Raw genomic sequence first — 13362 nt, forward strand, 5'->3', positions numbered from 1 at the left:
CTTGAGAAGGTGGTAGTGGAAATATACCATAGAAACCCTACTGTACAGAACGAGGCCATTCAGCCCATCGAGTCTGCACCGACAACAATCCCGCCCAGGCTCAATCCCCGTATCCCTACATGTTTACCTGCAGTAAACCTATACATCTTGGGACACTGAGGGACAAATTAACTTGGCCAATCCACCTAACCCACATATCTTTGGACTGGGAGGAAACTGGAGGAAACCTATGCAGACATGAGGAGAATGTGCAAACTGTGCACAGACAGTGACCTGAGCTGGGAATTGAACCCAGGTCCCTGGAACTGGTGGTGCTAACCACTATGCTACCACGCTGCCCCATAGAAACCTTTTGAATAGTATTATGGTTCAGGTTTAAAACTCCAAATTGTTTTATGAAGCCTGCCTGAATCATAAGATTTGCATCTTGAATTTGGCTAGGATAAACATGAGTACGGTAGTGACTTTTAAGGGGCGCCTTGACAAGTACATGAATAGGATGGGAATAGAGGGAGATGGTCCCTGGAAGAGTTAGGGAGTTTTAGTTAAGTCGGGCAGCATTGTCGGTACAGGCTTGGAGGACTGAAGGGCCTGTTCCTGTGCTGCAATTTTCTTTTGTTCCTTGATGTTTCACTTCCAGTGTGATTCAAAAGACCCACTAGGGAGCTTTTATCAAACAGTTCATTTAAGAATATAGCTAACGTGTATAGGAAGAAATCAGCAAGAATTTTTATCGATTACAAACAAGAAACAAAATCACTCTAATGTATAACCTTTATATATGTATAAAAATAAGCTGTCCCAATCAAAACCAATCTCCATAAACCAAAGACCCTTTTCACAGGTTTAACATGGCACAGACTAGTGCTCATTTGATGCTGGGATTGAGGCTGTTATTTGAATTCTGCAGTCAAATACTCTTGTGACAGTTGCCCAAAACTGAAGCACAGACTCTTTACTGCAGCTACCAAAACAATTATTTACTGTAGGATGGTAAACAAGATGTACTTTCAGCTAACTGATAAAACTTACAAAATAAAAACAGAGGTACTTCTTTTCAGCTATGCTTCTAACACTGCAGCCAGAACAAAACTGAAAAAAAATCAATCCTTGTTACCTGAGCTTCACACTTTTTTCTCCTCCTTCCAGTAATGAGATCACCCAAGGCTGTGAAACCTCTTCAAGATACACTAACATTGCAATAGAATTGAGTGGCTTATTTCGGGGGGGAAGTTGACGGTCAACCACATTGTGGGTCTGAAATCACAGGCCAGGCAAAGACTGAAGCATATTTATGGAAAAGATGGCCTTTTACAATGATCCTGTAGTTATATGATCTCCATTGCTGATATCGGATTTTTTAAAAAAATTATTCATTTTAATTGAATTTGTGGTAGGATTTAAACCCATGTCACCACATCATTAATCCAATTTCACATCCAGTCACACATTCATTGTTGCACTGAATGCCAGTGATTCAGCACATTGCCCTTTCACTGCTAGTATTAGTGAATCATAGAATCCTACAGTGCAGAAGGAGACCATTCGGCCCATCGTGTCTGCACTGACCATAATCCCACCCAGGCCCTATCCACGTAACCACCTGCGTTTATCCTAGCTGGTCTCCCTGATGCTAAGGGACAATTTAGCATAGCCAATCCATCTAACCTGCACATCTTTGGAGTGTTCAAATCCAGCCCAAATAAATAGGCTGAAAATTCCTCTCGTGGTGGTACAATATGAAATGAGTCTCAACCCAGTTCCAAAAGGGCATGTGCCCTCAGTCGAAAATGTCCCATTCTTACACACTGGTGTATGGAAGTACTATTAGAGTTGTGGGTGGAAAATCAGACACTAATGTGTTGAAGATGAGATTACAGTGCCTGGACTGGTCTAGTGGAGCCCTGCAGAACATTCCACAGAACATGTTTCATAGAATCGAGTCTACACTGACCACAATCTCAGCCAGGCCCTATCCCCATAACCCCATGCATTTACCCCAGCTAGTCTCCCTAACGGGAAAGTTAGTATAGCCAATCCATTAACCCGCACATCTTTGGAGTGTGGGAGGAAACCCAGGCAGACAAGGGGAGAATGTGCAGACTCCACACAGACAGCAACGCAAGTTGGGAATCAAACCTGGGTTCCTAGTGCTGTGAAGCAGCAGTGCTAACTGTGCTGCACTGTTGTTACCACTGAGATTCAGTCACTGTAGAGGACCACCGTCAATATGCTGGGAGGTTGAAGAAAGCACAATGAGGAAGTCCTGGACTGGACATCTTGCCTTTATCTTGCGCAGGAATTAAGTTTTCACTTCAGACTGACAGGAACACAGCACGACATAACAAAGAAACAAAGGGTGAAATCGATGGGAGTTTACTTACAGAAGTGAACGTTATATACAAGTGATTAACAGCCATGCCCGTGCTGTGTAACTACAACTTTTTAACCTTCCTGACCCTGCTGCTATGTGTTGGTGCATCCCCCAGTAGCAGTCTGTTGTCTGCTATTCCTTGTTTTTTGTGATGGCCTTGGCCGATGTCCTTCAGTGGGCCTGCTTTTTGGGGTCCTGCTGTGTGGCACTGCCACATTCCTCGGCCTCTGGAGCTGATGGAATCACAGGAAGAGAATATTCGGATGGGTGGCAACACACCTGAAGTCACCTTTGGAGCTTCTTCAACCGAGGCTTGACCGAGTCCACACGTTCATCATCTGACTTGGACTCAGCAAATTCCTGGCCTCCAGCGTTCCTCTGAGTGCAGGTACTCCCAGATATTGGATAGGGGTGATACAGTGGTTAGCTCTGCCCCCTCAGTGCCAGAGACTTGGGTTCGATTCCAGCGTTGGGGCACTGTGTGGAGTTTGCATGTTCTCCCCATGTCTGCGTGGGTTTCCTTCCACAGTTCAAAGATGTGCAGGTTAGGTTGTTTGGCCATGCTAAATTGAGCCTAGTGTCAGGGGGATTAGCAGGGTAAAAACATGGGATTATGGGAATATGGCCTGGGTGGGATTGTGGTCGGTGCAGCCTCGATGGGCCAAATGGCCCACTTCTGTACTGTAGAGATTCTGATTTACAAATAAATAAAAAGTAATATCCCTGTCTTCACCTGCTGTAGATTGGACATTGTGATGTGCTCACCAGATTGTGATCCTGAGGCTGCTGGAGAGGTAGGTCTGAAGTGTGTGCCTCTGGGCTGGTGGGGTGTATGTGTGTGTGAGTGCTGTGATGGGTCTTCAACATCAGCGTCTGTGAATTCCTCTTCTGTGCTGAGGTCAGAGCTGGAGTCTAGGATCATATGGGCGGCACGGTATCACAGGGGTTAGCACTGCTGCAGCTCAAGGGATGTGGGTTTGATTCCCAGCTTGGGTCACTGTCAGTGTGGAGTTTGCACATTCTCCTCGTGTCTGTGTGGGTTTCCTCTGGGTGCTCTGGTTTCCTCCCACAGTCCAAAGATGTGCTAGTTAGGTTGATTGGCCATGCTAAAATTGCCCTTAGTGTCCTGAGATGCATAGGTTAGAGGGATTATTGGGTAAATATGTAGGGATATGGGGGGTAAGGCCTGGTTGGGATTGTGTTCAGTGCAGACTTGATGGGCCGAATGGCCTCTCTCTGTACTGTAGGGATTCTAAGTCATCATTCACTCCCTCAGCTACTTCCAGATGTGCCTGTGAAAGGAAGGGGCCTGGGAATCCAGAGGCCACTTGCAGTATGGTAGTTTAATGGATGCTACAGTTCTGGATCCTCACTTGGTTGAACACTACTGACCTCCCCATCAGTACAAGAACTGAGCACGTCCTCTCTAGTCAGCTGAGGCACTCTGGCTCAAAGTCAGTCAGGATCTTGAGTTCAGCCTTCCCTCCATCTGTTTGGGACCTCTTTCGTTCTGTACCAGCTGGTTCGGCATGAAGATAGATGGAGAGAGTGTGAGCAAGATGTGTGCCAGGGCAGGTGATAAGGATAGTGAGTGGGACCTTGGAGGAGACGAGGACATGACCCACAGGGGAAATGAAGATATGTGTGGGAAAGAGTGATGATGTCCTTTGAGCTGATGTTTGAGATCCCTATGAATGATTGATGAGAAGAGTGACTTACCTGGTGGAGAAAAGGAGATTATGCATCCTTTTTCGGCACTAGATGGCTGTCCACTTCTGCATTGGGCTTTGACACTGACCACTGGTGACCTTAATTCCAGGTGATTGGGTGGAGTACACCACAGTGGGCCTCCATAAGGTCCAGTACGCACGCGCTCAAGGGTGAATTTCAGGGCAGTTATGCTTCTTGACTTTGGCAGCCATGACCACCCAGTGGCCAGTGTGCTCACTATGTGCAGGGCTGCCCTTTAACTGTGGTGCCCAGATCATTGCATTACTGAGGTGATGGAGAAGCCGGTGCATCAGAGGCTGCCAATCAGTGCTAGTGTAGAACATGTGCAATTCTTTGGGATAAGTACCGCATAGTACAGTTGAAAAAGTCACAATTACCATCAGTGAGTTAAATGCCACTTTCCCTGCCTAAAATTAGACTGTGCCAACTTTTGGGATAATTCCGCCCTGTGTCTGCTCTCACTCTCATGCCTGTTCTATTCCATTTTGTCACCTTCATGCATACACAATCTCTCTAATTCTCTTCCTACTCTGTCTGTTTAATTCTCCAGTGGGCCTGCTTTAGAATGTATATATAACATCTTTAATGTAGAAATGTGCTAGTTTAATGGGAGGTTTGTTTATAAGGAAATGTACAGTATAGTAAAACCTATTCCGAGCCCAGAGGAAGAAGAAATTACAATTACTGCACTGCCTTTCACAACCTGGAACCATCCCAAAGAACTTCACAAGCAATTAAGTGTATTTACTGTTGTAGAAAACACAGCAGCCAAAGCGCAAACAGAAAAAAAATCCTACAAACAGTAATTAAATAAATAGATAATCTACATTAGTGGATAATGTTGTTTGAAAGATAAATATTGGTCTGGACACTGTTTTTCTAGGAACAGTGTCATGGCCTTTTTTTATAGTTCACCTGACGGAACAAATGGATCCATGTGTTATCATCTCACCTGAACCATCTATCTGGTCCATTAAGCCCTGCTCCCCCAGGATTTTGGGAGTGTTACACAACACTGACCTGGAGCCTCATTGAAAGGCAAACAAAACAGAAGCAAACTGCCGATTTTGGAACAGAAAAAATCTGGAGTTTACTCTGTGAACCCCTAAGTCATAGAGTCATACAGTGCAGAAAAGGCCATTCAGCCTATTGAGTCTGCACTGACAGTAACTACCCCTTGTGGCACGCTAATCCCATTTCCCAATGCTTGTCCCAAATCCTTGATTGTTATGATATTTTAAGTGCTCATCCAAATCCTTTTTAAAGGTTTCCAGCCTCCACTGCCTTCCTAGGCAGTGCATTTCCAACTCCCTCCACCATCTGAGTGAATTTTTTCTCTCAAATCCCCTCTGAATCTTCTGCCCCTGCCTTAAAACCATGTCCCCTTGTGGCTGGTACTTTAACCAATGGGAATAGCTGCTTCCTTTGAACCTTGTTCATACTCCTCATAATCTTACACGCCTCAGTCATGTTCCCCCTCAGCCTTCTCTAGAGAAAACAAGATCCAAGCTGACAGAATGAGGCATTGCATCCCATCCTGGGCTGGATCTAACACTTCATCTTAGCCGAGGTGGCTTTGAAAAATTGCATCAGGTAAAGCCTCAGTTTAACCTCATTGACTACCCTGATCCTTTAATCTGCCCTAGCCTGGGCAAATCACCATCGCACAGGTCAACACACCCCCAGTGCAATGGGCTAGCCCCACCCCCTGCCTGATCATGGTGTCACACCTGCCAGATATATATTAGGTTTATGGAAGCAATAATGTTTCTGTTCGAGCCATATTTTGAAATTTCTACTTGGAAATTGACCACCTTGGTGTGTTCCTGTTTGGTCAGACAAACTGATAGAAACAGAGAAATGTGGAAAATAGGAGCAGGAGGAGGCCATTTGGCCCTGCTTCACCAATCATCACGATCATGACAGATCATCCAACTCAATAGCCTAATCCTGCTTTCTCCCCATGACCTTTGATTCCATTCACCCCAAGTGCAATATCCAGCTGCCTCTTGATTACCTTCAATGTTTTGGCATCAACTACTTCCTGTGGTAATGAATTCCACAGGCTCACTACTCTTTGGGTGAAGAAATGTCTGCTCACCTCCATCCTGAGGTGATCCCTGGTTCTGGACTTCCCCACCATCAGGAGCATCCTCCCTGCATCTACCCTGTCTAATCCTGATGTCTAAACAATCCTGAAAAGTAAACCTGCCCTTACTTGGAGAGTGAAAGATGATTGTGATAGTGATTCTGCGACCAGGTAAGATAGCAGACAATGCAACTTATTTCAATTGCACAAAAGCAGAATATTGCAGCTGCTGGAAATCTAAAACAAAAATTGCTGGAAAAACTCAGGTCAGGAATTGTTTGTAGAGGGCGATCTGAGTTCAATTCTTGCCTCGGGTCACTGTCTATGCGGAGCTTGCATGTTCTCCCCATGTCTGTGTGGGTTTCCTCCGGGTACTCCGATTTCCTCCCACAGTCCAAAAATGTGCAGGTAAGGTTGATTGTCCAGGATAAATTGCCCTTTAATGTCAGGGGGAATGAGGAGGGTAAAAGATGTGGGGTTATAGGGATAGGATAGGACCTGGGTGGCATCGTTGTCAGTGCAGGCTCGATGGGACACATGGCCTCCTTCTGCACTGTAGATTCTATGAGCAACATAGCAAATGTTTCAGGTTAACGACCTTTCATCAGAACTGGAGAAACATTGGAGTTTTTCAGCCAGTGGAACAGGGCAGGAAGAAGAAAAGAGAAGGTCTGTGATAGGGTGGAGGCTAGAGGAGATTAAATGACAAAAGATTCATGCTGCACTAGCCAGGGAGAGATAATTAATGTATCAAAGATCGTGTCCAAATGAGGTGTAAGTGGCTGCATATAAACCATCAACGCAATGTGTTGGATAAAGAAAGAAACAAGACAAACTATTCCAACAAAAGGAAAAGAGAAAAAGAAACATGGAACAAGATAAAGGGGCACTTATGATCTAAGTTGTCAAACTCAATCTTGAGTCCAGTAGACTATAGGATGCCAAATTGAAATAATTAAATGAGAAGCAGCAAAACTAGAAAATAGAAGCAAGAAGCATTTGGCCCATCGAGCCTGTTCCCCCATTTAATATGATCAAGGCTGATCCTCTATCTCAATGCCATACTCCCACTTACTCCACAAACTTCTTGTCGTCTTTAGTGTCTAGAAATCTATCCATTTCTTAATCAAGCAGTGGAAGCTCAGGGTCTTTGGACTGAACAGAGGTGTTTCTGTAATGCTGTCACCCGGCCTCCATTTGATCGCTCCAAGATAGAAGGGACTATGTCGTGAAGAGTGAGTATAACTTGAAAGACGTACAACTAAATTGCTTCCATTTTGGAAGGTGTGTCTGGGGCCTTAGGCAGTAAGAAACAAGGAGGTGAAAGGACAGGTGTTACATCTCCCCAAAAGTTCTTCCAACTCCTGCATGATGCTTCCACCAAATCCATCTTCCCTTGCTTTCCCCTTCCAACATTCTTTTGGGACACCTTAGTGCACCACTCAGTCACCCCTAACACTCACTCCCTTTTCCACAACCTCTTTCCCTGCCAGCCAACTTCAGTTTGTTTGGCGTTTATTTTTCTTTTTGCTGGGATGTCTCTTTCTTTGTTGCATTCAGAAGGTTTTTAACGTAGCTATCTGTGTCTCATTTGTACACAACCTTATTTTGCCAAATCAACATTAATGTTCTCCTCGCATGGTGAACTCTTATTCAATCCCCATTGCCTTCCAGCCCTGGAGGGGTAGAGTTTCCCCTTGGTTCCCCTGTTCCGTCAATCCTTCCACTTGCTTAACGCTTACTTCCAGCTCCCCCTCCATTGATGAGTTTTCCCATCAATTTTTGTTTTTGTTTCAGTTGTGCGGGCCAGGGGAGTGCAAGCTGGCAATTATAAACCAGTGACGCATGTGGGACTTTTCACTATTCGTTCTAACATTTTTTTCAAGATTCACAAAGAACATATTTGTTACTTTATTCACTACTTTGTCAGCTAGTGTACTTGTAGTGTAACGTTACATTCTGCACTCTCTCACTTCCTTCTCTATGTAGGTATGTTTTGTCTGTATAGTGTGTAAGAAACAATGATTTTCACTATGTTAATACATGTGACAATAATAAATCACATCAAAATACATTATGTAAATGAGGGATTGCTGCAGTTTGATGCTGTTAGGGAGTGGGAAAGAGAGAAGTCTCGGCGACACGGTTGTTGGTTAGTGCCATAGCCTCACAGCGCCAGGGACCCAGGTTCAATTCCTGGCCTCGGATCACTGTCTGTGTGGAGTTTGCACGTTCTCCCCGTGTCTGCGTGGGTTTCCTCTGGGTGCTCTGGTTTCCTCTCAAGGTCCGAAGATAGGTGGATTGGCCATCCTGAATTGCCCCTGCTCTGATGAAGGGCCATCCAGACTCGAAACGTTGGCTCTATTCTCTCCCCACAGGCGCTGTCAGACCTGCTGAGATTTTTCCAGCATTTTCTGTTTCTGTTTCAAATTCCGGTATCTGCAGTATTTCGCTTTTTATCTAAATTGTCCCTTGGTGTCCCAAGAAGTGTAAGTGTAAGATGGATTAGCCATGGTATGTGTGGGGATAGGATGGGAGAAAGGACATTGGTAAAGTACTCTGTTGGAGTCCATGCAGACCTGATGGACTAAATGGCTTCCTTCTGCATGGTAAAGTTTTAAGTTGCACTATTTATATTGTATTAACCAGAATTTCCACTGTTGTTACCCATTTGGGAAGCTCAGGTTTTCAGACACTTATTGAGGAAGGGTCTGAACCCCTCCGTGGTCAGTTATCTGTTTGTATTTACTGACTAGGCTTCCATATATGAGTGAGATTTTAATTTATTGTCACATGTACTGAGGTACAATGAAAAGTATTGTTTTGTGTGCTATCCATATAAATTGTACCATACATAGAATCCCACAGTGCAGGAGGCCATTTTGTGTTTGCACTGACTACAATCCCACCCTGGCCCTATCCCCATAACCCAATGCATTTACCCTAGCTAGTCCGCCTAGTGCTAAGGGGCAATTTAGTTGGCTAATCCACACATCTGTGGCAGGAAACCGGAGCACACGAAGGAAACCCAAATGGACATGGGGCGAACATGCACACTCCACACAGATAGTAACCCAAGCTGGGAATTGAACCCGGGTCCATGACACTGTGAGGCAGCAGTGCTAACCACTGTGCCACCATAGCTCACAAAGATTTGCCATGCTCCAGCACCATTTTGAAACATGGATGCAGTCAATCTGCAGTGAGATCAGTAATATATCCCCATGTAGGGCACTGTGACGAAATGCCAGACTGGTCATGGCACAATGGCAGCACGGCCCATAAGTAAAGTTCAACAGATGGAGAGGAGAAAGCTGCAGCTCAAGTGAGAATTGGATGAAAAACAAGCCTGAATGAGCCAGTAGAGGGAGCATCTTCCAATTATTCCTAATTCTGTAACAAAATGCCAATTAGACTATCTGCTCACCTGTGTTGGTAGCTTCAGTTTATGAGACAATCATTTTGTAGTTTTCATTTTATGGTTTGAAATAATACGTTCTTGGCTGAAACTGATGGAAGATGTTTTAATTAAAACTAAGAAGACGGCTTTAAGTGAGACAATTAAATAAGTAATTAATGAATAGATATGTCAGGCTGGAAATGTAATGTAGAACACCAAATGTTTATAACTTTCCCAATAATAGGGTTATTATGATGTGGAGATGATGGCATTGGAGTGGGATGGGCACAGTAAGACGTCTCAAACACCAGGTTAAAGTCCAACAGGTTTATTTGGAATCACAAGTTTTCAGAGCGCTGACTCACCTGAAAGCTCATGATTCCAAATAAACTTGTTGGACTTTAACCTGGTGCTGTGAGACTTCTTACTGAGCATGTTATTAACACTTGAGCATTAATACAGAGGAAGGAATAACATGTGGTTCTCATATCATCGCGTAAAGAGATGATTATGAATGTTCACCTTGAATGGGGAAAGACTGAATGAGATCTTGCTTGAGGGACCTCAGCTCCAAACGACAAACAGCATGTTAATCAGTCATTAGTTGAAGACCTAAGCCTACCTCGAGTCAAGAAATGTAGTTAGCAAAGAACATAAAACAGTACAGCACAGTACAGCTCTTTCAGCCCTCAATGTTATGTTGAGCTATGTCCAAACCCAAGATTAAGCTATCCCACTCCCTATCATTCTGTTGTGCTCCATGTGCCTATCCAATAACTACTTGAAAGTTCCTAAAGTGTCTGAATCCACTATCACAGTAGGCAGTGCATTCTACACCCCAACCACTCTGAGTAAAGAATCTACCTCGGACATCTCTCCTATGTCTACCACCATGAATCTTAGTTATGCCCCCTGTAACAGCTACATCCACCCGAGGAAATAGTCTCTGCATGTCCACTTTATCTATCTATCCCCTTCATCATCTTATAACCCTCTATTAAGTTGCCTCTCATCCTCCTCTGCTCTAAAGAAAAAGCCCCAGCTCCCTCATAAGACCTACCCTCCAAACCAGGCAGCATCCTGGCAAATCTCCTCTGCACTCTGTCCAATGCTTCCACATCCTTCTTATAGTGAGGTGACCAGAACTGCACACAATATTCTAAGGTCCTGTATAATTGCAGCATAACCCCACGGCTCTTAAACCCCGTTAATAAACGCTAACACACTATAAGCCACCTTCATGGCTCTATCCACCTGAGTAGCAATCTTTGGAGATCTGTGGATATGAACCCCAAGATCATGCTGTTCCTCCACATTCCTCAGAACCCCGCCAGTGACCCTGTAATCCGCATTCAAGTTTGTCCTACCAAGATGAATCACCTCGCACTCATAAGCGTTGTCTTAAAACTGAGACAATTTTATTGCTTGTCTGTCACAGAATTGAAGTTGGCGAGGGGCAGACAATGGAAATGTCTGACCTCTGGGTGGGAATTTCCAGTCTTACATGAGCAGAGCTGTAAAATCCCACCCACAATGCATATCGAGCTTAAAACCAATGGGCTAACTCTAATTTCATTATTGACAGGTTATAGACCAATTGGCTATTTCTCCAACAACACTGACTAAAGTGGCCTTTCACTATTTTAAGGTAGGTTAATAAAAAAATACCCTGAGAAGCCATTTCGGGGAAAGGACATGAGGTGAGAAGAGAGCCAAGTGCTGAGGGCTCTCGTTGATGTCATCACTTTACCATTCATTCTGAGAAGGGCAGTGAGAAGCCTTTTGTTAAAGTTAAGCTTTCTCTTAGTGTTAGTTACTGCTAATTGCTTTCGTTGGCTCTTTGCTTTTTTATCTTTCTGAATTGTCACCTTTTTAATGGTTAGTAAACTTTTGGAATGTATCATTAAAATTTCTTGCCACATGGTTATGTCTCTAGAACCTGATGTCATTTACAATTGGTGTGGCGATGCCGGCTCTGGACTGGGGTGGGCACAGTAACGAGTCTCTCAACACCAGGTTAAAAGTCCAACAGATTTATTTAGAATCACGAACTTTTGGACCGTGGCCCCTTCATCAGGTGAGGAAGAAGCAGTGCTGAAAGCTTGTGATTTACAATTGGAGGGGTTTCTGCAAATTAGTCAATCCTATAAATCTCAGGGGAGAAATAAAAAAAACACTTGTAACTGCTGTCAACCTGACAGGAGAAACCTCTGTCACAAAGAAAGGATTGTTCTGGAGTGTTGTAAAGCTTTTATTTATGTCTTCATTACTTACATGTGTAAAAAAAAAAGTGACTTCAACATCTGATATAAAATGTTTACATTTTTACAATGATTAAATATGAATTAACTACAATTCGTGGGATTGATCTTAACATTGGAAAGTAAATAGGTTAGAATCATAGAATTTTACAGCACAGTCAGAGGCCATTCAGCCCATCGTGTCTGCACCGGCTCCCACAAGAGCTACCCAGCTGGTCCCAATCTCCAGTTCTATCTCCTAAATTATTGCAGTCCAAACTGCTGGAGATTGGCTTTAAGATCTGTCCTCCTTTGCTGTTGTTTTTTATTATATTATAGAAGGTTCCAACAGATGGATACTCTATCATGGCTATTGTATTTTTCTGATTCATTTTTCTTTTGGGAAATCCTTGAGGGACGGTTGGTGGGACCATGTCTGGGTTGAGTCACAATTTTCAGCTGGAAGTTTTGAAGTGGGTACGTGACTAGCACAAGGATCTCGGAGGCTGTTATCTTTCCTCCCCCCCCCGATCCACCACCAAAATGCTTTGGAAATTAAGAGCTTGGTTTGTACTCCCAATATCCACTAAATGGCATCATTGTTCCCACCGGATAGTTTTGGAATTGAATTTGGAACAGTACTACTCAAACTGTTGAGAATTGTCGGTTCTGAATGTTTCGGGTTTTGTTACGTCTATAAGGTCAATGACCGACCCAAACACCTGTTGGAAGGGCTCAACATTCCATCCCGCAGTCTTGTACCCCCAGAGTGTGTCGAAGGTGAATCCATCTGCTCAGGGCTGTGCTTGGAGGGAGGCTTTGGCCTGTGATATTAAATTGCTGATCATATTGATTGTGCAATAATTTTCACAAGGTGGAACGGTGTTCCAGATGCTCTGAGTGGACGATCAAAGTTCACTACTTCCCTGGTTTCACTTTGAGATGTAAAGCTCCCGGCTTCCTATTTTAAAATCATGTAGTAACCGTTCAAACTGTCCACTGCAAGGGAAATACAAAAATATCTTACAAAGTCAGATTGATAACTCGACAGTAAGATTACAAGATGCCCAGTGTCTGGCAGATGTTGTATCCTCCATTTACATTGGGCTATTTCAACATGCATAGAAACCTTACAGTGCAGAAAGAGGCCATTTGGCCCATTGAGTCTGCACCGACCACAATCCCACCCAGACCCTACCCCCATATCCCTACACATTTACTCACTAATCTCTTTAACTTACGCATCTCAGGACACTAAGGGGCAACTTTAGCATGGTCAATCGACCTAACCTGCACATCTTTGGACTGTGGGAGGAAACCAGAGCACCCGGCGGAAACCCACACAGACACAAGGAGAATGTGCAAACTCCACAGACAGTGACCCAAGCCGGGAATCATACACAGTTACCTGGAGGTGTGAAGCAGCAGTGCTAACCACTGTGCTACCAGGCCGCCACCTAAACTAAGAAAGTGTTTATTATGTTCAAGTAATGTACAGATTGCAAATGCAGGGTTCTCCATCCATTGC

General features: G+C 44.1%; 1 protein-coding gene across 1 annotated transcript in view; it reads right to left on the reverse strand.

Moving 5' to 3' along the window:
• Window positions 1-11894: 11894 nt before the first annotated feature.
• Window positions 11895-13362, reverse strand: part of LOC145359340 (transcription factor CP2-like protein 1) — a 52775-nt gene continuing 51307 nt past the window's right edge. The window contains exon 15 of the mRNA XM_080213943.1: window positions 11895-12833. Coding sequence (XP_080070069.1) covers window positions 12796-12833 — 38 coding nt within the window. The 3' untranslated portion in view covers window positions 11895-12795. The remainder of the gene's footprint in view (window positions 12834-13362) is intronic.

This window comes from Carcharhinus amblyrhynchos, chromosome 27 (assembly GCF_965287045.1).
Source record: "Carcharhinus amblyrhynchos chromosome 27, sCarAmb.v2.hapA, whole genome shotgun sequence".
Taxonomy (NCBI): domain Eukaryota; kingdom Metazoa; phylum Chordata; class Chondrichthyes; order Carcharhiniformes; family Carcharhinidae; genus Carcharhinus; species Carcharhinus amblyrhynchos.